At 24.6% G+C, this 26,443-nt stretch overlaps 2 protein-coding genes across 2 annotated transcripts; both read left to right on the top strand.

The window, feature by feature from the left end:
• The first annotated feature begins 1,696 nt into the window (after positions 1 to 1,696).
• LOC112686101 (xanthine dehydrogenase) lies at positions 1,697 to 10,345 on the top strand. The gene is made up of 24 exons (XM_025558235.1): positions 1,697 to 1,821; positions 2,746 to 2,803; positions 2,903 to 2,999; positions 3,422 to 3,660; positions 3,727 to 3,938; positions 4,015 to 4,156; positions 4,230 to 4,397; positions 4,643 to 4,719; positions 4,780 to 4,873; positions 4,950 to 5,062; positions 5,152 to 5,444; positions 5,528 to 5,721; positions 5,847 to 6,070; positions 6,149 to 6,268; positions 6,412 to 6,636; positions 7,067 to 7,200; positions 7,261 to 7,435; positions 7,501 to 7,838; positions 8,002 to 8,314; positions 8,387 to 8,514; positions 9,448 to 9,562; positions 9,631 to 9,885; positions 9,976 to 10,143; positions 10,237 to 10,345. The coding sequence occupies exons 1-24, from the start codon at positions 1,774 to 1,776 to the stop codon at positions 10,285 to 10,287; spliced, it is 3,981 nt and encodes a 1,326-aa protein (XP_025414020.1). The 5' UTR covers positions 1,697 to 1,773; the 3' UTR covers positions 10,288 to 10,345.
• A 1,513-nt stretch (positions 10,346 to 11,858) lies between these two features.
• On the top strand, positions 11,859 to 18,005 carry LOC112686046. The gene is made up of 10 exons (XM_025558151.1): positions 11,859 to 11,913; positions 15,307 to 15,401; positions 15,471 to 15,582; positions 15,648 to 15,775; positions 15,850 to 16,055; positions 16,514 to 16,670; positions 16,972 to 17,110; positions 17,223 to 17,469; positions 17,536 to 17,727; positions 17,843 to 18,005. The coding sequence occupies exons 1-10, from the start codon at positions 11,859 to 11,861 to the stop codon at positions 17,949 to 17,951; spliced, it is 1,440 nt and encodes a 479-aa protein (XP_025413936.1). The 3' UTR covers positions 17,952 to 18,005.
• The last annotated feature ends 8,438 nt before the right edge of the window (positions 18,006 to 26,443 follow it).

The following is a 26,443-nucleotide window of genomic DNA, read 5'->3' as shown; positions in this document are numbered from 1 at the left end:
GTAGTCGAAAAAAAAAATAAATACATCAAAAACTTGAATTTTTTTTTAGATTTTAAGCTTTTAGTTATATATTATTGAAATTTAACAGTATGATTTCAACTTCTATACTAAATATATATATTTTGCTACAATTTTTTTCAAATTTCAGATTTAAACACTATAAACTGCGCCATTATCACACTTACAACTTTATGTATCTTGGAGTACCCACTGGTAGTGAAAGGGTTAAAAATCGACTGAAGTTTATAACGACATTATATTTTTAGTTATATGACTTTTTTTATGTAATAATGATCCACTCTACAATATTTGAGTTATAGCAAGGGCCCGAATTTATATGCTGTAAAAACCTCAGAAATATGCATTATAAAATATACATATATGCTCCTATTTTGTAAAAATATGCTCTAAAAAATAAAAAATATGTAAAATAACTAAACTAACAAAACTAAGCCATCTGTAAAAAAAATATCTTTATATTCGACATCAAATTTGTTAAGCCTATTACACGTATTTGCATAGATTTTCGGTATTTTAAGTATAAATAAATTATTTTGAATGAAAATTAAACACACTCGGATCACCACAAACACGAAGAAACTAAATCGACTAATGTATTCACTCATTAACAGATTACTACTTGTCCCGTTAGGTTTCAGATAAGATAAGAAAACGACATCGTCAAATTATAAAGAAGAGACTATTAATATAATTATAAATATTATTTGATTTAATATAAGCAAAATATTACATATCATGCATTTAAAAAACCATATAAAATATAGAAATAAACAGTACAGGTCAAAATATAGCAAAATATGCAAAAATATGCAAAATAAAACTTAGCTTACCTAGCTATTTTTTGGACAGTTTAGAAAAAACATGCAAATTAATATAAATCCGGGTCTTAGTTTTAACAGTTAAACTATCAATCAAATTCATTAATTTGATACATAATGTATTTTTGTGTTAAAATAATGAGAGGACTTAGTCACCATCATTCAAAATCTTATAGTTATATATATGTTTTTAAAAATACATATTTATTATAAAATATTTATGTATAAAACTAATATGAGCATGAAAGTATTAATTATAAGTATATCGTGTATCGAATTTGTTAATTTTATAAACCTTACATTTTCAGTGTGAGTCACATAAAATTAATACCAACAATTGATAGCATTTAGCAGCAGTAATTCATTATTAACTAGTACATAACAAACATCTTCAATACGTTATATATATTTATTTAAATGAACCTCTCTACAAATTGGGAGTTTCAAAATTGTTTAAACATACTGGTCTATGACTAAAATCTTGATTGATTTTTTAGTATTTTATTACATAAATATTGAAACAGGTATACATGACCTTGGGATATGCTAATTGAATTGCTTTCTTGAAAGTATTTTTTTAAACTAGTAACTAGTTTAAAACATTGTTGCACGTTAATAGGATGTGTTTCATTTACGTAAAATGATCAAGAAGCTATTGATGTGTTCGAAATTGATATCATAGTATTTGATCTCAAGTTAAAAAATAGAAATTTATGGTTTCTGAAGCCTTCTATGTTCAATTTTTCTAAAAACTATAATATATGTATAGTTTTCTGTTCAGTTTTATTATGTCTTTATAAAATAACACTATTACAGTTAACAACTAGAAATACAGATTTTTTTTTAATTTAATAATTAGTTAAATTGCCAAAATTGAATAGATGATTTTATTTTAATATTTAAATATATAGAACATAAATATTAAAACTGTACGATGACAAATATCACATCTACTTTGATTTTTTTTGTCAATGGTAAAAAGGTATGTACTTACATAATAGTTTACGCTTGTTTTTATTTTATACATTGGGAAATCAATAATAATTTAGAATATTTAAATAAAGTTCAACGATAAAAATCAATATATTAGTATATATATTCGTGTCTTTACTCAAAATGTAAATGGATTATTAATATTTTTAATTTTAATCGTAATTGTAGTACATTAATGTAAGATATTTTATTAAACAAAATTTTTTTTTGTTGTATCTATGTTATTTTAGATTTCATGATAGTGTAAGGCAGTTGGATAAAATTTAAATTTAAGACTTAAAAATATACTTGATAAAATTACATTTAAAAAAGTGAATTTTTTCATGTTTACTTTCATGCTACTCTAAAAATTATAATTGATCTTAAAAGTAATATTTTTGGCCTGTTATAATTTAATTATCTATTATGATATATGCCTGAAATTCCTCAATTGTAAGTAATTTTGAAAGTATTATGCAACATACACAACAATCTAAGAAGATAATTGTTGTACAGTTAAATGTAGATTGTAAATTTATAAATAAGACTAATGTGATTAGAATGCAATATTTCAACAAAAAAGTTTAGTAAATATAGAGTAAACAAAGATAAGTTTTAAGAAAAAAGTAGCTTAACATAATATTTTTATTAAATAAAGAAAATATTAATTAGTTAATAATGTTAGCTAAATATCATTATTTATTTTTGTTAGATTATAATACATAAAGTAACTTGTATGTATCAATGTTTATACACTGTACCTATGTCCTTAATTATAAACCGTATAGTAGTGTCAATTTTTATTGTGATTATAGATTATTAACAACTTGTATGCTGATCATTTGAAAATGTTATAGCTATTACAAATGTCAATAATTTTATATTGCTATAATAGTAATGTATTAATGTGAAACAATTAATTATATTTAATTAGGTTGTTGAAACCAAAGCTGATCCACAATGGACTTTACTTTATTATTTGAGAACTAAATGTATCCTTTTGAATTATTATTTGTATTTCAAATAACATGACAAAAATGTAGTTAATTAAAAGTATCAGTATCGTACTTTCCTTGACTTCATCATTAAAGTGAGTTTATGTGGAACTAAATTGGGATGTGCTGAAGGAGGATGTGGAGCTTGTACTGTAATGATATCAAAATACGATCGTTTGAAAAATTGTCCACTGTATCCTTTGACTGATTTAAACATAAAAATATATATACAATGATAATACTTAATTAACAATAAATTATAACTCATAATTGTATCATATATATATCAGTGGTTCTCAATCTTTTTAGGACCGCGACCCAAATTTTCTTTCAAAAATCTATCACGACCCCATAGTTTTACATTTGCAGAATCAATAAACATAATTACAAAAAACAAATTATTTCTATTTTATTACTTATTTACTACTTTATAATAATAATAATAATAATATAATACTTAATTAATAATTAGGCGTATGTGATGAATGTGCTTGTTTCTTGCAGTCTGTATAATTAAAAAAACTTCTCGCGACCCCCTAGGGGGTACGCTGATATATATAATATATTGTATATATTAATTATAAAAATAAATATTCTTTAAAATATTAACTATAGACACATGGCTGTCAATGCTTGTTTATGTCCCGTAGTTAGTGTACATGGATGTGCTGTAATAACAGTTGAAGGTATTGGTAGCACTAAAACAAGATTGCATCCTATACAAGAACGAATAGCAAAAAGTCATGGAACTCAATGTGGCTTTTGTACACCGGGTATCGTGATGTCAGTATATGCAATGCTTAGATCTCTAGAAAAAACACCGGGTGAAAAAGATCTAGAAATCGCTTTACAAGGCATGCATAATATTTGAGTATAAATAATTATTACGTGTCAATTGCTTATTAATTACTTGATTACAGGTAATTTGTGCAGATGTACAGGTTATAGACCAATTTTAGAAGGATTAATGATGTTGACTAGTAGTAATAAGACTACAAGCATATGTTCAATGGGAGAAAAATGTTGTATGAAGACTAAGAAAAAAATTGAAAATGACATCGAATATGTAGTAAAATCTGATTTTTTACCTTACGACTCATCTCAAGAACCAATTTTTCCACCGGAACTTGTAGTGAGAATAACATAATATATTTAATTAAATTCAATGAACGATACGTCCAGGACGTATATTTAAAATGTTTCTGTAGCTAACTAAAAAATTTGACGAGGAGTATGCGGTATTTAGAGGTAGGAAGACGACCTGGTACAGGCCAACAACACTTTTAGAGTTATTGAAACTTAAGTCTGAACATCCCAATGCTCGAATAGTTGTCGGAAACACCGAAATTGGTTAAGCTTATAAATAGACAAATTATAATTAAAAATTGAATACCTACTACATTATTATTTTTTTTAAAAATAGGAGTTGAAATTAAGTTCAAAGATTGTCAGTATCCTGTTATGATACAACCCAACAAGGTTTCAGAGTTAAATGTCATTAAAAAAAGTGTAAAGGGATTAATCGTTGGAGCTGCGGTAACTATTGACAAATTAGAAAATGAGTTGAAAAAATTGGTAGATACCATGCCAGGTAGGTTAAGATACAGATAGCTTTACATCAGTGGTCGGCAACCTTTGAACTTAAAAAGGTTTCACAGGCCAGAGAATACAAAAAATTTAAATTATATTCAATGACATTTGCTAGTTTTGTAATTTAAGGCGGGTCGTATAAAAAAGATGTGTGGGTTGGATGCGGCCCGTGGGTCGCCAGTTGCCAATCTCTGCTCTACATCGTTTTATAGATTTTTTCGTGATAATATTTATAACTTGTTACAGACTATAGAACCCAAGTAATAAAATCTTTAATAGAGATGATTCCCTGGTTTGCTAGCAAACAGATTCGTAACGTTGCTGTAAGTTATATCAATAATAATTTAGTGATAAGGTTATTAATTTTAATATTATTTGTGTAGTGTATAGCTGGAAATATTGTTACGGGAAGTCCTATATCAGATTTAAATCCAATATTTTTAGCTGCACGTTGTCAGTTAAAAGTTCAGAGTGAAAGTAAAAATAATTCTAATACTTAAATTTATTGTAATCAATCATTTTTAATAGTCTGAATATAAACAATTATTTACAGAAAACGGAATACGATTCCTGAAAATGGACAGTACTTTTTTCACAGGTTATCGAAAAACTTCCTTAAGCCCGGATGAAGTGGTAATAGATTTATTTATCCCATTTACAAAGAAAGTACGTACCTATGAAATTAAATTTTATTAAATTTAAATTACTATTTTAAATTAGTAAATATTGTAATCGTATTAAAAATTTGTTTATAGCATACATTTTTTAAATCATTTAAACAATCAAGAAGAAAAGAAGATGATATAGCATTAGTTAATGCCGCATTTTATGTAGAGATGTCAAATAATACGGTAAAAGATGCAGAATTTGTTTTTGGTGGTATGTCATCTACTGCAGTTATAGCTCAAAAAACTAAATCGTTAGTTATTAATAGCGAATGGTCAGAGACTATGTTAGATGATGTGTATTTGGAGTTACTCAATGATTTACCACTGGCATTAAATGCCCCTGGAGGAATGGTAACATATCGAAAATCTCTTGTTTTAAGGTGAAATTTTGGTGAAATTTAATTAATTTCTCATCTAACGAGTTATTTATTGTTAGTTATTTATTTAGTTATTTATTTTTTAGTTTATTTTTTAAATTCTATCTTTATGTGAGCAATCAATTACATTTGGGAATGACACACGTGGAAAATAACTATAACGCTGCTGTGAGCATTTCAAAATATGCTCAATATTATCAAATAAATCCAAATTCTCAGAATTCTGATGATGCTATTGGTAAACCATTAGTTCATAAGTCAGCTATAGAACAAACTACAGGTAAAATTGTATTATAATTTAACAAATTAATATGTATATATTTGATTTAATTACAAGATATTATTTCGAATATAAAATAATAGAACTTGTGTATTTTGTAATTTCCCTTTTATTTTTATATTTAGGCGAAGCGGTTTATTGTAATGATATACCTCCTCGTTCCGATGAACTTTATTTAGCTATTAAAACGTCTATTCATGCTCATGCTAAGATAATTAAAATTGACTATACTGAGGCTTTATCATGTTGTGGTGTGGTAACAATAGTGGATGAAAAAGATTTACCTGGAAATCGTAATATGGTTGGTATAATGCCGGTAAAAGATGACTATGTTTTTGCTAGAGAAAAGGTATTTAAAATTAATATTAATTTAATTTTTCAAACTTAAATTATGTTCAAACATTGAAAGAAAAATCTTTATTCTCAGGTGATCAATTTTGGGCAAGTAATTTGTGGATTAATTGCAACAGATCCGATAATTGCTCAGGATGCAATTAAATTAATACATATTGAGTATGAAGAATTAAAGCCAATAATAACAATTGAGGTTGGTTTTACTAAAAATAGTTAAAATTATAATAATCAAACCACATTATATTTTAATAATTAAAAAAATGTAAATAATCGGAAATAAACGAACATCAATGCAATGAATTACAAATAATGTGGTCATTATGAAACATATTATAGGAAGCCATTACAAATGAAGCATATTATGATGCTCGATGTGCTTACTGGGAAAAAGGGAGTATAGATCAAGGGTTTAAAGAGTCAAGTCGCTCTATAAATGGTTCTTTGAGAATAGGAGGCCAAGATCATTTTTATTTAGAAACGCATTGCTGTAGAGCAATACCGTTAAATGAACACAATGAGATCGAAATTATAAGTGCAACACAAAGCCCAAGTGAATTACAGGTATACACAACAAAAATTATTACTTAAAATTACTGAAAATAAAGTTAAATAATTATTTTTCAAAATAAAATACACATAGTCACATAATTAAATATGTTTTAAATAATTATCATGTTCATCAAATAAAATAAAAAAAAAAACAATTAACACATAACTGGAAAACATAAAATACCCAATATAATATTTAATTAGTTTAAATATAGATTACACAAAATCGAAATTATCATGAGTATCAAAATTATTTTTATTTATATGATTTTATTATGAATGTGTTTTTATTTATTTAATATTTCATGTTGAATTATGATCTAATTATTCTAATTATTTTCATTATTATTGAATTGAAAATATAGTTATCAATAATAAAAATTTCATCTAAATGTTATAAATGTAGAAATCACAATTGATTTTTGGATATTATTTTGATTAGACATGTATTTCTCATTGTTTGGATATCCCAGCAAACCGTATAGTTTGTAAAACAAAGCGTATTGGTGGTGGCTTTGGTGGTAAAGAAACTAGAGGATTTATTGTAGCTGTACCATGCGCAATAGCTGCTATGAAGTAAATATTGACTTGAATAGGTTTCTAGAAAATAATGTTAATTAAGTTTTACTTTCTTAGAACTGGAAAACCAGTAAGATGTATGCTCGATAGACACGAAGACATGTCAGTCACTGGTGGTAGAAATCCATTTTTATGTCAGTACAATGTAGGATTTAATGAAGATGGGATAATGCAAGTATTAGATATGTCGGTTTATTGTAATGCAGGGAGTTCCAGGGATTTGTCCACGAGTGTAATTATTGATATATTTTATAAACTTATTTTTTCGTATTGTGATATTTAATTTTTGCTTTGTAGACAATTGAGAAATGCATTTGTCACATAGCAAATGCGTATCATATAGATCACGTTAGAGTATCAGGATATGCATGCGCAACAAATTTATCATCTAATACAGCCTTTAGAGGATTTGGTGCTCCGCAAGGGATGTTCTTTGCGGAATCAATCATCGATCATATAGCTAAAGAGTTGGGCATTGATTCAAATGTAGTGAGAGTTAAAAATTTTTACAGCAACGGTCAAATTACGCATTATAATCAATTGGTCTCTAATTTTACTGTAAAAGATTGTTGGAACGAAGTATTAGAAAGATCCAACCACACATTAAAATTCAACGAAATCGTAGAGTTCAATAGGTATGCGATTCTTATTTCGTGTGTATACATATATATTGATATTTACATATTAGGACCTATTGCAAAAACTTAATATTATAATAAATATAATTATTTACAAACAATATTCTTTTTAATCAGTATACAAGTATCATAATTAACACATCATGATTGGTGGATATAGAATGAATCGATGGAAGAAACGTGGAATCGCAGCTATACCGACAATGTATGGTATTGGATTTTCAGGAGGATCTACATTTTTAAATCAAGCTGGTGCTCTTATACTAATTTATGAAGACGGCTCTGTACTGTTAACACACGGGGGAGTCGAAATGGGCCAAGGATTGCACACGAAAATGATTCAAGTGGCTAGTAAAGGCTTGGGTATTTCCACGGATTTAATACACATTAAAGAAACTAGCACGGATAAAGTGGCTAATATGTCACCGACAGCCGGTAGTTTCAGTTCCGACCTCAATGGGATGGCTATTCTTGTGGGTTGCCTAAATACTTATAAATTAAATTAAAAGACATCGTAATTTAATTTTATAAGTGATAATTTGCAGAATGCATGTGAGATAATTAATAAAAGATTGGAACCGATAAAGAAAAAAAATCCAACAGGTTCATGGGCCGAGTGGGTGAAAACGGCTTATTTTGACAAAGTGAACTTATGTGCATCGGGATTTTATGCGTGAGTATTCATGTTATTAATTTATTAAAATATATACCATATAGTTATGAGCTAAAAAATATGGATTTATATTTTTCGTTAAATACTTATATTTTAATTTAATAATATTATATAAGTTTTTTTTTTTTTTTTTAAATACTTTTTTTAAAACTATAAATCAACTATTATGTACTTTAAAATAGCACGAATTATTTATTTTTCAAAAATTTGTAATCATATATTTTAATTGAAATTTCATAAAAATATTATTTTCTAAGAATATTATTCTGCCTATCTCTATACTTTAAACTTAAAATTCAAACTATCATGAAACGAATAAACTATTTGTTTGTTGTTCTATTTTTGCTTTTTGTAGTATTATATTTACATAACTATGTCTAAACATTAAATAAATAAAAATAGTAAATTTAAGAACTAAATATTAATTTTATTTTAATGTGTAAAATATTTTAGATAACATAAAATAAATATATTTATAAAAAGTCGAAACATTAGAACTTATACTTTGTAGATCTTTAATAAAATTAATAAATTAAAATCAAATCTTAAATTGATATGAAAAAGTAATCATATTATATCAATAAATACTGATTTATTGTATTTTTGACATTAAATATTTTCGATACTGTAGAAGATTCGATTAAAAATTATAGTATACTATTGAACTTAAATTACGGATACAGAAAAAATAAAAAAAACATTAGATTCAATATCATAACACATATTAATATGGTTTTATTTATTAGTTATATAATATGGTTTTTAACTTTATAATATATTTTGAATATGTTTGATGTAAGATTAACACAAAAGTGTATTTCTTATTTTGATTTTTTTTCTTTACATAACACACCGACTCTGACAATTAAATTAAAAAAATAATAATTGCATTTGGCAGATAACCATGAAAAATTAATTACTTATGTTGTACAGAAATCACATTATAGGAACAACAACAGACCAAGGCACGGTCAACTATCATTTATATTTTACTAATGGAGCAGCTGTTTCGGTGGTAGAAGTGGATTGTTTGACTGGTGACCATGAAGTATACAGGGTGTTTCATATTTTCTATATTAAACAGGTTTTTATTAATTTTTTTTTTCTTTCGATGAGGTTTTAAGTACCGACATAGTGATGGACGTTGGACAAAGTTTAAATCCAACAATAGATGTGGGGCAAATCGAAGGGGCATTTATGCAAGGTTACGGATTATTCACATTAGAGGAACTAGTATACAGTCCAAAAGGAATACTGTACACTAAAGGCCCTGGTACATATAAAATACCAGGATTTTCAGATATACCAAAACAATTTACGGTTTCACTGTTAAAAGGTTCAGAAAATTCAAGAGCTGTTTATTCATCAAAAGTATTTTATTAGATAATTTATTTTTTTTTTTTTATTCTTTTACTTTATAATTCTATAAAGTATAAACTATATAATAATAATAATATTTAGGCTATTGGAGAACCCCCATTGTTTTTATCTTCTTCGATTTTTTTCGCCATCAAAAATGCAATATATTCAGCTAGAAAAGATGCTGGCATTACAGGATATTTTAGACTTGATGCTCCAGCAACTGTAGAAAAAATTAGAATGTCTTGTCAAGACACAATTATTGATAAGGTAAGTTTGTTATTAAAAATAAATTAATAAGTATCAATTATGCTAATAACAGGGTATTTTTTTTTAATATCTCGAATTTTATTTTCACTGTAGCTGGAAAAATATGAAACTAATACAGAAGATTCATGGAGTATCATAGTTTAAATGCTATTACATTTTTTATAAAAATAAATTAATATTTTATAGTTTGAGATATAAAAAATGTTTATGATTCATTTATGAAAGTAGTTGGAAAAATAAACTAATGGAATTATAATCATTAAAACGTCTATAACATTTTATTTTTAATGCTTAATTTCTAAAAAAATTTCAAATCATTATTTACTTTGTATGTTTGTGTAAAATATTTTATTTGTTAGAATTTAAGTACATTATATTTAATGTTTAATGTGTATGTTATTGAATTTAATTGTATTTTCAAGTATTTTCTTTAAATAATATTTAAACTTTGAATGAGTATAAGAAAACATTAGGAATAACGATGTCAATAGTTTTTAAAATGTATATAATTAAGTAAAATATATAAGCAAATAACAATTTTAATTATTTTAATGGCACTCCATTAAACTGCAATAATTATTTGACCATATAGAGAAATATTTGAACTTACACCAACGAGTTATGTCAGTTATAAACATTTTAAAAGAAAGTGATAAATCTAGAACTTCAGGTTTTAAAAGCGTTGAAAGATATATTTAGTTATATTTATCAGTTATAGAGAAAGTGTTAATGAAATGACACATGTTTTTTTATAATAAAATAAATTAACCTTTCTTTCCTAATGTGTAACAACAATTAAACTATTATATATATATATATATATATATGTTTTAGGTAATTGATTGACTTACATTTTTTGAAAGTCTAACCATGAATCAAAATAAATCAATTACACATAAAACTATAAATCTAGTGTTTCGTTGGAACATCATTTTTTCAATAAAATTTCAACATCGTATTAAATTACATTTAGTTTCATAATTTGATTTAAATAGTAATATTACAATAGAAATTGAATAATAATTATTTTTTATTTTAATCAAATATATTATTTTAAAATTGTTAACTATTTATATTAAATATATTACTTTTCAAAGGCGAAGTCTTGGCCAAATATTTCAAGGCATGCATATTACATGTATACATTTTATACGAGTATGTATATACAAATAAAATCAAAAAACCTCTATAACATTAAATAAAAAAAATATATATATATATATATATATTAATATAATATATTCTTTTATCATATTATTCAAAGGAATAAATCATTAAGCATTATTGTCTGTCTACGATATTCTGTTGTCATACATGTCCTTGACTTTGTATGTAGCAAACACAACAAAACTAACTTAAAATCCTGTCATACCCTCATACCTACATAATATAAACGATATACTGACGATTGTGATGATAATAATAATAATAATAATAATAACAATAATAATAATAATAATAATAATAATAATAATAATAATAATAATAATAATAAAAGCATAATAATGATAAATCAAAAATTCTCTTAAACTGGTTATGGTGTGAGAAAGTGGTCAACCTTATACATTACCATCGTACACAGCGTACCTGTATACACAGTTCAGCAACAGTACGCAAGCCAGTTGGTCATTGGTCGAATTAACAATATCACCTATGAAAAAATGACGTAGATATTTTTGTGAACTCGTAAATTAATAATACGAAATTAGGTAATTATGAATTTTGCAGTCAAAGTGATCGCAGTGATCGTGTTTAACTATTGTTCAACTGGTAAGTAAAATTTTGTTTAATTGCTCTGAAAACAAAAATAAAAATACCATATCACCTCAAAATTAACTAAAAGTTAAAAATGTAATGCAATTTATAAGTAATACGTAAACTTGCAAATTTATATGTATGTTTATGTATATTGTATGTATTTATGGATACCAAATAATTCTTTGTCATTTTTTGTATTATTTTACGAATGAACTTACTACATTATTTTAATTTTGCAAAACAATCGTATAGATTATTTAACAAGCTATTTGAGGAGATTTAAATAAACTATTATATTTTTCCTAAATGTATTATTATATTATTTAAAATTAACCTACTTCTATATATTCGTATTTATTATATTTTTGTTTTATATAAACGATTTGTGACTGCGTTCTTTTTTCACAAATAACATATTGATTATAACTACATTTTACAACATATATATTAAAAAAAAATAACCATAAATACATTTCATACATGCTTTATAATTTCATGACTCATGACTATAAACGAAAGTCTGGCTATTTAAATTACATACATTAAATATTTTAACTGAATGTAAGGTTAGAAGGTACATTCGTTGAACACCTTGTTCTACTCGTAACTTCTTTTGTGATTAAATTATAGTATAATATTTCATTTTTTTAAAACTATAGAAATAGATTAAAATTTAATTGAAATAAATATATTTTCGATCATAGAGTTATTAAATTAAATTTACTAAGCTCGTATTAAATTAATTATACTACATTAGAAAAATTAATAACATATATATTTAAAATTCAAAATAAATATTTGTAAGAATATTGTTTTAAATAATATTAATAAGAGGTTATACTATTTTAATGTGACTTTGTAACTTAAACTGATTTTTGAATAATGATTGACCTAAAATTAAAACTTGTTATTATGTACAATATTAGTCAGAATTATAAATAACGTATTAAAAAGGCCTACAATTTTTTTTAATGCATTGGAAACCTTAGTGTATAATTTGCACACTAATTTAATACTTTTATATTGGTACATTGTTTTTATTATTATTAAATTAACAATAAATATGTACTTTTGATAAAAAAATTATCTTGTACTTTAGATTTTTTATAAATTAGGAGAAATTCGTAATAAATCGTAACAAGCACACGGTGAGTAAAAGTGAAATCAGACTTCAGTGAAACCGATTTCAAATAATAATTAGTGACAATTCTTAAATTCTTGAAAATATCAATCATGATTTTCAAATTAGTTTTCAAATTTTTACTTTTTTATAATCCTTATACATGTATATATTTATATAATTATTTAAAAAGACAATGAATCGATTATTTTTTAAAGCTGACAATTTAAAATACTATTTTGATTAATAATCGACCTTACTGTGAAAGCGTAACATTTCAATTCATCTTTTTAAATGTCGATTATGTACATACCACATGTTTTACAATAACTTCTCACATTATCTCCACAGTCCTCACACGTTGTTACATAATTATTATTCACCTCAAGCAATATCAGAATAAGAAAAATGTTGATGGTGGTTTTTAATAAATATATATGCTAAGGTCGTCAAAGAACATTGAACCCTTCTAGACATTCTCAGGTCATTGTTCGCCATTCAAAATGATGAAGGTGGTCCAAAAGTAAATTTTATTGTTAATTACCTATGTCAAATTTGTATGACAAGTGAATTTTAATTATTAAGAAATCAGCAAAATATATTACTTCTTTAATTATTATGTCGTATAACATAACTAATCTCTCATTTTAAAAACTATGTTTTTCAGAATGATTGTATTCTATTTATTTATATCTCCAAATTGTTTACATTATATAAATATGTGTGTAATTATATTAAGTTAAATTATTTTTGTAGATATTATATTCAATAAAAATATCAAGGAAATAAAAATATATCAATAAATATAATGTAATTTTTATAAATTTCATACAATTCGTACATTTGTTAAAAATAGCTTTCCTTAAGTCTGGTAAATTAAAAAAAAAAATCATGATTAAATGAATATTTTTCTCGTAAATATTAACATTAAATTAAAGAAAGCTGAAAAAGATGATTTTAGACATTGAATATAGTTTTCTCACCTTAGCAAAAAATATATTCCCATTGTTATTAAAGATTGTTGAATCTTATATTTTTATTTTAATATAACCCCTCCCAAAGCAATTTGAACTGATAAAATGTTGTTATGAAACCATGGTTTCTAATTATTTTTTTCTTTTGGATGTTTAAGAAAACTACGGTAAAATCACTTAATTAGGAATCAATATAATTTTACTAATAAATATTATAATGAATAAATTAGATAATGAGTTACACAAATTGTTAATGTTACGTAATTGAATAACAGCTTAGTTGTGGTCATTTTTTAAATTAAATTTTTTATTTTTTATAACTTTTAATGAATTAGTTTTTATACAACTATTTATTAATATACACAAACATTTTCATTTTAAATAACTTTAGGGTGTATAATGTTTATGAAATTCATATAATAATAACTTAATTATATTATGGTTTATAATTTTATAAGTTTGGTTCTTCAATCATAAACGTACCATAAATATCAATAACATTATATATATATATAATATATATATGATAAATTCCGAAATGGCTGAATGGATTTATATGTGGTTTACACTGTTTGATAAACAATTAACCAAGGACAGTTTATGTGTATAATTTATTGATATAACTTGATTAATAACATTTTTATTATCAATCAATTATCAATCAAATTTTGATATGGCAGACGTACAACACATGTAAGCACAACGCTCTCCCGTCGTATGATTTGGTTCTTTCTAAATTTGATACACAATCACAAATTTACTATTCAGTTGACACATTTTAGAAAAGGAGGGAAAAAATTTTCCAACTGAATTTCTTAATTATTAAATGTCTTCTGGAGTTCCACCTCAAAAACTGTTCTTCAAAATGTGGGCATCTTTTATTTTAATGAGAAATTTGAGCCCATTCTACCTAGACAACAATGATATAAGACTACAAATCAAATAATCGAAACAATTTTAATTTATAAAAATGTCCATAAATTAATGCTAATATTTGCACTTTGTAGATTACATATATACAAAGAAAAAAATAGTGATGAGCATCAGTTTTTTTATTGGCATAGTTATAATATTTTTTTTTTAATTCAATTTTAAATTTTAACAATAAAATTAAAATTTAACGGGTATTTGAAATGCAATTATTTTCACAGGTTACGTTATGCGAGTACAGCTAGTTAAAATGTGAAAAACAATTATCATATATAACAATTATAATTATATAATATTTAAATATATTCGTATAATAATAAATAAATAATTTGAGTAAAATGCATTGAATAAATCAGTTAATGTTTATTTAAATATTTCTAGTGTTAAGTGAGACTGCTGGTGAAACTTTTGTTTGCCCAGAAATCGGCGGTAACGGAAATTATGCTGATCCCGCAACATGCCGTAGATTTTATCAGGTATTTTTCATAAATATTATTTATATTATAACTTTCTTACTTTTTAATAAACTAAATAATAATTTTTAGTGTGTAGATAACTTCCCATATTTAAACCGTTGTCCTGCCGGTTTGTACTTTGATGATGTAAACAAGTTATGTACGTTTAAAAGTGAAGCCCGTTGTGGTCCTCTTCCAACTAGTAAGGCTTTATGAATTTATAATAATTATATGACATTTATGAACGAACATCTTATTTTTATTTAGCTGAAGCCCCAAGTACAGAGAACCCAATTGATTTAGCTCAAAAATGTGATACAAGTCAATGTGTATTACCTTACTGTTTTTGTTCAAGAGACGGAACCTTAATACCAGGTGGTTTAGATCCAAAAGAGGTATATTTTATTGTTATAAAAATATAAAATATATTTATTAATAATAAATACATGATTATTAAAAATATTTTTAGACTCCTCAAATAATACTGTTAACATTCGATGGAGCAGTAAACCAAAATAATTATGATCATTATCAGAAAGTATTTTCCCATAATAAAAAAAACCCTAATGGCTGTCTAATAAAAGGAACATTCTTTATATCTCATGAGTATTGTGATTATAACATGGTACAAGAGCTTGCACATAAAGGCCATGAGATTGCTGTTGAAACTGTTTCGTAAGTACCTGCATATTGAAAACATTATACATAATCAATTAATATTATTTGATGAATCATTTAACATTGTATAATTCAATGAAGAGTTTTAAATTTTAAATTCCCTCCTATATAAATACTATTTTTTTAATTTAAACAAGTCGATTAAATATGAGTTAAAAAATTAAATGTGCTTTTATTTAGCTTATTGAAACTGTGAAAATTGTTTTATGATGACATGGCATAACATATATACAATATATATATATATATATATATATATATATATATAAATATTACAAAATAAGAGAGGTATTTCAGGTTATATACTATTAACATCCCCCTCCCCATAATGGTTACACCACTGGTTTAATGGATATTGTATGGTTGTATTGATATAACGCTTTTTTCGTGTAAAGAAACTATATAAATTAGTTATACGATTAATTAAAAATATAAAAGACCAACATTTTTTTCAGCCTACAAAAAGGTCTACATGACAAAGGATATGAAGAATGGGTAGCTGAAATGATTGGAATGAGAGAAATTCTCGTAAATTTCGCAAATTTAACCAAAGGCGATATTGTTGGAATGAGAGCTCCATTCTTAAAACCTGGTAGAAACACACAATACGAGGTATTTATTTGTCATATAAGTGTATGAATATAAGATAAATTACTAAAATCTTTAGAAAACTATCAAAAAAGTAATAATTATTCCATTTAGACTTTTGAATACAATTTAATTAATGTGGTTTACGTATATATTTAAGAATATGCTGTATTGGCAATCACACATAGGTACTGTTACTAATTTCACAAATCTGTTTACTCCAATTGTTGATTTAGTTTTTATCAATTTTTTGTAAAGAAATTTTACCATAAGTCGAAAAAATAGGTGAACTTAGATTATATACTCATCATTAATTTAATTTTAGGTAATTGAAGATTATGGATTCGTTTATGATAGTTCAATCGGTATACCTCCATCTAAGGTACCAATATGGCCATACTCCCTTGACTATAGAATTCCACACGAATGCAAGTCTGGGACATGTCCAACCAAATCATTTAAAGGTTAATTTCTAGAAAAAGATAGAAGTACAAAATATGAAGACAAAATATGTTTGAACAATGCTCTTGTTATTAAATATTATACATTTATAATATTTATTCTTATTAATAATAGGTACATGGGAAGTTCCTTTGAATGCTCATTATGTGGAAACATACGAAGGTGGTCATTGTCCATACTTAGATCAATGTGTGTTGCATAGTCATGATGCAACCGAAGTATTCGAATGGCTTCGTGAAGACTTCAACCGGTACTATAATCAAAATCGGGCGCCATACATGATGCCATTCCATACCAACTGGTTCCAAATAAAAGAACTAGAAGAAGGACTACATAAGTTCATTGACTGGGCAAATAAACAGTAAAGAAAATGTTTGCTTTGCAATTGATGAAAACCTAATTATCTTTAATACAAATATTATTTTAGACCAGATGTATGGTTCGTTACAACTACTCAAGCATTAACATGGATGACTGATCCAAAGACCACCAAGGATTTAAATGGATTTGAACCATGGATGTGCGATAAAACCGATCAGTTACCCTCACCACCTTGTAATCTGCCAAACAAATGTCCACTTTCATTTAAGCATCCAGAAACTAATGTATCAGGGACAAGGTAATTCAATCACTATTTAACAATTGTATTTTACTAATGTAAAATAGATGAATAAAACAAACGATTTAAATGAAAGTATAAAAATATATGTAATCATAAATATGTATTATTTTAGATATTTATCTACGTGTAAGGAGTGCCCTAAAAAATACCCATGGCTTGGAGACTCCAAAGGAACTGGTGTTGCTGGAGCAGATGTTTATTCTCCAGAAAATTTAAAATAATTACATTATTATATTTAAATATATAAACCAAAAATATTTATTATTTTATTTTTACATTTTTTTTAATTCTTTTTTTTTTTTTATAGCATTTAAGTTATTAATTCAATGAACATTAAGTAATGATTTTCAGCATTCTTTAGACTCCATAATCGATAAAATTTTGAAAACTGAAAAAAGCAAGCATCAAATATATTAAAAATTATAAATTATTATATTATCCCATTAATACATGGTAAAATATAAAATAAAGCAAACCCAATTATATTATGTATAGTATTTTTTACATTTAACCCGTTCCTTGACATAAACTAATACCAAAAATCTAACCATAAATAAATTCATATACATATTATACAAATAATCCACGAAAAGATGGTAGTTTTTTCAACTGTTGTTTTACGCGTTATAATTATTATGACCGTTGACGTGAGCAGTACCTCTTTCCGTCGTATAATAATATATTTTACAAGCCGATTTGGCTAAAAAACGGAGAATTATTAGATTTGCATATAGCAGCCGTAACACTATACAATCTACTCAAAGCAGATTTTAAACTTTTTTGATTGTGGTCTTAATTTGATTGTAATCCTTTTGAATATATATTACTACTATTGATGATTTGATTCTAATTGTAGCACCTAAAATGTATAAAAAATGATATACAGGTGTGGTATGTTTTTATAATTTCTTTTGGAGATATTACAGTTTTTGAATAATCATTTTAAATAATCATCACCTATTATTCAAATTTTTTCAATTATTGAATCTCTGGTTTTAACTTTCAAGATTTCTCAATGTAATATTTTTTTACATTGTAACCAAAATTGTAAAACAAAAACAAATAATCACACAATTATATGTTGTCATTTTCTCATAATTCATCAATAATAAAATAAAAAATAAAATAATTTTCTTAGAAAATTGTGAAAATTAATAAAATTATTATACTTTAACTTTGCTATATATTAGGCCTACAATGGTAATTTTTAAGTGTTTGACAATATAAGGAAATATTTATAAGACGTACACATAGATAGCGTATACAGTTATCTACCATGAAATAAATAACGGTTACAACAGAAAATATAGTAGCAAATAAGCAAAGGCCATAGATCTATACAAGTATGCTATAGATCTATGAAAAGGATAACTGAAAATTGTCATAGGACTAGCAGCAGTTACATTTTCAGTAATAGTATTAATACTACTATTAGTACGTATTGTATAATATTAAAAGAATCAATATATATATTAAATAATAGGCACATGTAAAATATTTTGATTTTGATTTTATAAACATCAACGACGTCAACGATGAGTTTATTGATAAGATTGATTTTTTTTTCTATAGTACCATTAATTTGCTCTATGGAGTATATTGCCATTTATAAAATGAGTAAATGGCATTTTTTTTTCCGTCATAAATCGTTCTAATGTAGTTTAGTCGTACAGTTAAAAAAGTGTCAACGAAGATTCACTGATCGGCAATTGATTTCATTTTATCCGAACCACTTTGTAATAAACGTTTACAGGTAAATACACATGATATCTTTTTCACAAAAATTAAAACACGTTTTTGAATAATAAAATAACGTTTAAATGATCGTCGACATTATGTCTAAAAGTATATTTACATTTTAAATTAATATTATTGATTTGTCGATATGAATAATATAATTAATACTAAAAATTAATATATATATATTATATTAAAAGTGTATTTATTTGCAAATATATGGCACACCATAGTTTGTGATGTGGAATTATAATATTAATATAATACAATTGATAATATATATATATATATTTAATGAATGATAATAGTTACTAAAAGTGGTATATTTAATTACTGGAGCAAGTAACCTATTTCAAGGGAAATTTAATTTTAATTTTAAAAATATTTATTGAAAACAATTTTGAAATAAGTGGTTAAAGTTAATTGGTAAATCCATTGTTCAGACCTAAATTTTAATAGTATAAATACATATTTAACCAAATTTGCTTAATTTTTATTTATTTTGGAAGTTAATTGTTTGGTTATTTATACAGCATAGGTAGTGAAATGGATGATTGTGATAGTGACGATTTGATAATAATAATTTTATTCGAAATTAATAGAACCCCACCACCAAAAAAATTTTATCTTTGCATAAGATGTACTTAGGTTATTTATACATCAATGATATTGTAAGTATTTTTAACATATATTGCACCAGATTATGATTACATTTACAATTGGCTTAAATAGAAGTGCAATGAATTTATTTAATTTTTAGTTAAACTATTTGTAGGTATCCCTTATTCCATTGAGAGTACAATAATTTGTAATCTTAATCAAAATGAATCCACAAATCTATTCTTATTTGACAATGGAAGTAATTTTTCGAGAGGGTAGAGGGTGTATCGAAAAAATTAAAAATTACCTACTCTTAGAAGTAAAATATATAAAAACGCCACTGTAATTATTATATTAATAATAAATGCTATTTTTATATGTCCTTTCCAAAACCATTTATTTCTATAAAATAGCACATATTTGTAATTATCAAATATTAGGATTTAGTTCTCATTTGTAGAAAAGTATCACACTAAATAAAAAAAAATAAACTATTCTACAATAAATAAACATTATTAAATATAGTTAAATACAATGACTTGCGGATATGAACTATTAATAATATAAATAAGTTTTATAATTGTATTACTGGATTAATTATTTTGGAGATTATAACAATGGTATAACAAAAGTAAATAAATTTATTAAACAGTCAAAGGAAAATTATTTTTTTTTTTTTTGTAGAGTTAGTACAATTAAAATTGCACATTATATTTTTATTTATAAATTACAAAATACATCACTAGATAGCACTAGTTGGATCAAACATAAATAGTATGTTAATTATACTATTGACTTAATATATATATATATTTTTAATACTTCAATAATTATATGAATTTAATGTTTTTAAAATATCAAAAATATAGTTTCATGTATGTTATAAAAACCAGGTATATGAACAAGGTAAACCATAGACTAAATACGTATCTTTTTTCATTTTTTATTTTTTTTTTATGAAAAGTAAATTTATTGAAGTCATAATGATAATATTTTAAACCTAATATTTCATTTTTCAAGTAATTAGCAAGTTTTTACTTTAAAATGTATAACTTTATAATTTTATTGCACACAAGACATTATTTTTATTGCTATAGTCCAAACGTATTTATAATATTCTAGTACATTTTTATCAAGTATCAACATTTCAGAAGTATTATTGGTACTATTTTTTCAAACCTCTACAGAAAAATGAATGTTTCTAGTTATGTATTTGGTAGGAGAAATCCACCAACAATGATTAAGTGTCCGGACACTTCCCGGGAAGAGGGAGGTATAAATCTGATAATATACTGTAGTATCTTAAAGGAGCTTAAGATAAGCTTCTTCTCAGATGTGTTATCCAGGAAGTATAATATACTTGAGTAAAGTCCCACAAAATTATTTACCTTCAACCTATGCCTATCAGTTCGAGTTACAACCCAGTCGTTCTATATTATTCTTATATTTGTTATTATTTATTTATATTTTTGCTTTCATCATAATTCAAAGTATACACATACACATACGCTCTATTAGTAATTTACTGCATAATAATATGACTGTTTCACGAGTACATAGCGCGACATTGACTTACGCTAATTCTAATTTCTGGGGCAATTTCAATCTATTTTCAGAGCTGTTCATAGGCGAAATTCGAGGGGGATTTGGGGGTTAGTCTTTAGCCTAACATTATTACGAATAAAAGCATCAATTCTAAAAATTCCCCAACAATTACTTATTGCAAACGTGGTTATTTTTTTCGTCTAATTATTTCATATTTTTAAACAATTTTACAGAAATTATAGTTTAAATTAATATTTTTGTAATATTACTTATACTAACCTGTATATACATAATCACGTATTATAATTCATTTTATCCTAGGGGCACAATGTACTTTATCAGTAACGAAAACGCTCCTGCTAAAAAGTTGAACACTGTACAAAAATTGAATATCATGCCAATACTAACTGATGACATAGAAACTGAACCGGAATTGATTTCTAATGAGAATACCAACGTTCAGAAGCGTGTATATGGACGTGCCAGAGCAAATTTGAGCTTTAGTTCATTTCATATATTTTGTGAAGATTTTCGTATGCAACTTGGTTACTTATATGCTAATAAATCTGAAGCCTACCGCAAGAACTTGTGAGTGTTAAAAAATTAAAAAAATGTTTTAATAAACATACATTTTGATGGGCATTTAAAATAATGTGTAATAATATATCTATATAATTTTATACATAGGTATTAATTAATGTTTAATAAATAGTTATGAGTGAAATTGTAAAGGTTGTAGTTACAATTGTTATATTGTCTTACCCAGGAATTTATTATGGGGGTGGTTTAAAATTTTTATTTTATCTGTTCTCTAATTATAATTATAGTTTAACTCATTATCAACAAATTACTGTTAATATACTATTATATGGTTTATACATTATAGGTATATTATATAATCTATAAACTTTGTATATTGAAGATAATAGGAAATTAAAATACACTATATACTTTTATTATACTATTTACTATTAAACCATTTAGTATGTAGAAATTCCAATGGAGGAGAGTCCGGACCCAAAACCCCCTCTTGGGTACGTCTTTGATCTTATCGATATGTATATGATGTATACCGTTCATTAATTTAAAATACTAAATTTACTTGAATTTAAATAATGTTGTATTATAGATTGTTTACTAAGTTTGATTATTTGTATTCACTATTAAAGTTATTGTTTAGAATATGAATGCTTTAAGTTTGAGGAGGTTTTTTTTTAAATCTAGAACTTTTTAAACTCATTGAATGAAGAAAGAAATATGCGTGTTCAATTTAAGTTTATAATACTCATACTTGATTTTTTACTGACTTGAGTAATAATCATATATAACACATTTTGAAATAAATCATTTACAAATATAACAGCATATATTTATAATACATAATATCAGTTACTTTGAAAAATATGTATTATACGTAAATATTTATTTATATTTAGAATTAATTTCCATTGTTCCACAACTAATTCTCTATTTTTTTTAGTATTAATTGTTTGATTTCATCGACTTGTTTTTCAAAATTCAAGTTATAAAATGTGTATTGTATTATTTAAATACTAAGTATCGTAAAACAAAATAAAATGTAATATTATAATTTACTTTTGTACTTATTACAATTAAAAAAATAATATAAATTTCAAATTTAGTCATTTTTAGTACTATAATAATATTGAAATATATAGTATATGATGCTAAGTAAAAATTTGGTATTAAATATTTTATTACAAGTCAACTTTGAAAGATATACATTTAAGCTACCTATATATTTTTTGTTAAATACCATTTATTTTAAAATCGGGTAAAATGTTAAGTAAAATAAATAAATAAATAAAGTAATTTTTATTACGTTAATTACTACATTTTTTTGGTTAGGTTGAATGTTAAAGAATGATCCATCATATTTGAATATCATTATTGCAAAGAATTTATAATAATTATACTTGAGTTAATACTATTAAGTATTTATACTAGTTGATATTAATTTTTTGATGTAAAGTAGTATATTAAAACTTTTGTAAATCACCACAATTCTACACTGTTCATCTAAACCTTGAATAAGTATGCTTATTAATATTTAAAGTAGTTCGATAAAGAGTAATAAGGTTAAAAAAATACAACAATTGAAAATAATTAAAATATATTTTTTTTAAGTATGTTGTCATGAAATGAAAAAATTACTCAACTTTAGTTCATATCTACCTTTTAAAAAAGTATTTTAGTTCAGGTAAACCCAATAAACTCACTAAGAAAGAAGGAAAATAAGTGTTTAGTTCAGAAACTCTATTATGTTGTATTTGTTGACATTTTGTTATTTTTATTGTTAATTATGTTTCACTATTTATAAGTGTTTAATTTATCAGATATTAGCTATTACATAAAAAAATAATTTTTGAAATTAAATTTACATTAATTTCAGATTTTATAGTTCAATGTATACCGTAAAATGGAGTGAAGTGAACCAGTTTTTGGTATATTTTTTAGGATTCCGAAAAATTTAATTGATCAAAACGATTGAAACTTAGAATATATAATTTTTACATATGTATGCTACAGTTAACGACATTTGTTTTTTGTTTTAATTTTTTGAAAAAAAATTTTGTATGCCATACTTAATTTTTATTTTAACGAGGAATTAATTTAATCAATGGAATTTTTATCAGACATATTTATATATATATATACAAAAAATAATAATTACACCATTATTTTGGGGTATAGTGAAACGGCTTGTTAGTGTGTCATTATTATAGCTACTGAACATGTTTTTTTTATTTGATTAATTTGTATTAATCAACTTTATAATGATATTAACAGTCGTAAGACGACATTAAAAAAAATAATTATTATAATAAAATAGATTATTCAAATTAAACTTGGCTTTATATTAATTATACATTAGTTCTGTTGGATTTTATTTAATTGACTTAATTGAATTGAATTAAAAGTCGGTTCGGATGAAAATATGATCAATGTCAAAATTACTAGGAAAATATTGTGTAATTTTGTTATTTTTTCGTTGACTTTTTTCCCTACATGCTTACATTCTTCCGGTTCGTTATCAAACATTTTGTGCTAGAATGTCCTAGACAACACATTCCTTCATGATTCTCTAACCATGTTTCCAATTTCCTTTTCAAAATCCCAATCTCACGCCCAGTTGTGTCATAACATTGATGTTATAAAAATGTGTTTTACAAGGGAAAACTTTTTTATATTAGTAAAATATTATCTAAAAAACTTTAACGCATCGAAAAAGAATACTTCAGACAATTTGCGCGAATATGCAACAAGTGTCTGTTATAAAATTATGGTAAATAAACTTAATGGCCGATTAATAATGTTTTACTATAGTACATGTTGATATTGAAGATGTCATTTGATGAAGGGTAGAGGTCAAATACTACGCACAAACAATTCAACCTTTAAGTAATAAAGCTGATGAATTGTTATTGTACCAAAATCCATTTTCATAAACTATTAAGCTGGTAGATTTGAAAGATAAAATGGAGTTGAAAAGTATTTTTATCATCTTATCGTTGCTTCCTAATATACAAACAATAACATCAATAACCAATAATACAATTGAAATCCTTATTGTATTCCTTAATTTTAATATGGGTGGCTTAAATAAAAATTATTTTTGAGAAAATTATGTTTTTTTTATTACTGAATAATATACATAGTGTACATCTATACTTCTTAGACTATCATAGTTGTAGTTATATTATAATCGTTAAATAACATATAACAACATTAATACATCGCGGTTGAAGCATTGATCGATACTAATGCACATAGTAGTATTATTTAATAATTTTATATGCTTAGAGTTACATCAATAATGGTTAGGTTAAATTAATATTTTTCTACATATTTATTTTTAATCAATTTTCCTTTTTAAATATCCTAATAATATAATAATTACTTTTAAATAGGTATTATAATAATATGTACGTATGTTGTTATACGTTATTGTAGCTCAACAAATTTTAAGGCTAAATTATAATTATTATTACATTCTTGATTTTGAACAATATGATGTAAGTACCTATCAATTTTATTCATAAATAATTAACAACATACATTATCTTAACTTATATAGTTATAATATGAATTTATATATGTACAATCTATACCTTTACATTATGTGGTATTGTGGTTGATAAAATTATAATGTTTTCTAATTATATGCTTGATGGAACTAAGGGTGGATAGTTTAACATAATTCCCCTAACTAATAAATAATTAGACTGATTAAGTTAACGCGAAAAACGTATGTATGGAGACTACTGATCAATAATAATATGTGTATGAAATGAAAAAAACATTATGACAATAAAATGTGAAATTAAATGTTATATTCATATTATCTACTTATTAATACACGACAATAAATTTGCTTTGTATAAACAAAAATTAATCATACGCATTATTCTTATTACAAAAGTTATATTAAGTAGAAAAGTGCGATTTATATATCATTGAAAAATACTCCAATAGTGGCTGTCCGGTGAGATACTGTATTTTGATGGGCTGCTACTACATATGTATGTACATACACATGTATACACATGTACAATGTACATACATTGTACATGGATAATCTTATGTCTTTATTATGTATATTTTAATACAAATATTATATTTAAGTACGTAGTAGGTTTAGTAATTAATACCTAATATGAAGTATAAAGTATACAAAAATAGTGTATAAAAAATATAAATAAAAATAATTGAAACATTTTAAGTAGGTATAGCAAAAAATAAATATATAATATAAGATATAGTAATAATTGTTTTATACATTTAAAATAGTTTTTTCGTATGTGAATAT

Source organism: Sipha flava, unplaced genomic scaffold (assembly GCF_003268045.1).
Source record: "Sipha flava isolate LNK unplaced genomic scaffold, YSA_version1 2_pilon_pilon, whole genome shotgun sequence".
Taxonomy (NCBI): domain Eukaryota; kingdom Metazoa; phylum Arthropoda; class Insecta; order Hemiptera; family Aphididae; genus Sipha; species Sipha flava.
Note: the sequence above shows the minus strand (reverse complement) of the source record. Positions and strands in the feature narration are given on the sequence as shown.

Bases quoted from the DNA above. Each gene is read 5' to 3' on its own strand.
- LOC112686101 (XM_025558235.1), top strand. From the start codon at position 1,774: ATGACAAATATCACATCTACTTTGATTTTTTTTGTCAATGGTAAAAAG. The intron at 4,720-4,779 runs GTAAGTTATATC...TTATTTGTGTAG, and splicing joins AACAGATTCGTAACGTTGCT to TGTATAGCTGGAAATATTGT. The intron at 7,436-7,500 runs GTAATTATTGAT...TTTGCTTTGTAG, and splicing joins CCAGGGATTTGTCCACGAGT to ACAATTGAGAAATGCATTTG.
- LOC112686046 (XM_025558151.1), top strand. From the start codon at position 11,859: ATGAATTTTGCAGTCAAAGTGATCGCAGTGATCGTGTTTAACTATTGT. The intron at 11,914-15,306 runs GTAAGTAAAATT...AAATATTTCTAG, and splicing joins GTTTAACTATTGTTCAACTG to TGTTAAGTGAGACTGCTGGT. The intron at 17,728-17,842 runs GTAATTCAATCA...GTATTATTTTAG, and splicing joins ACTAATGTATCAGGGACAAG to ATATTTATCTACGTGTAAGG.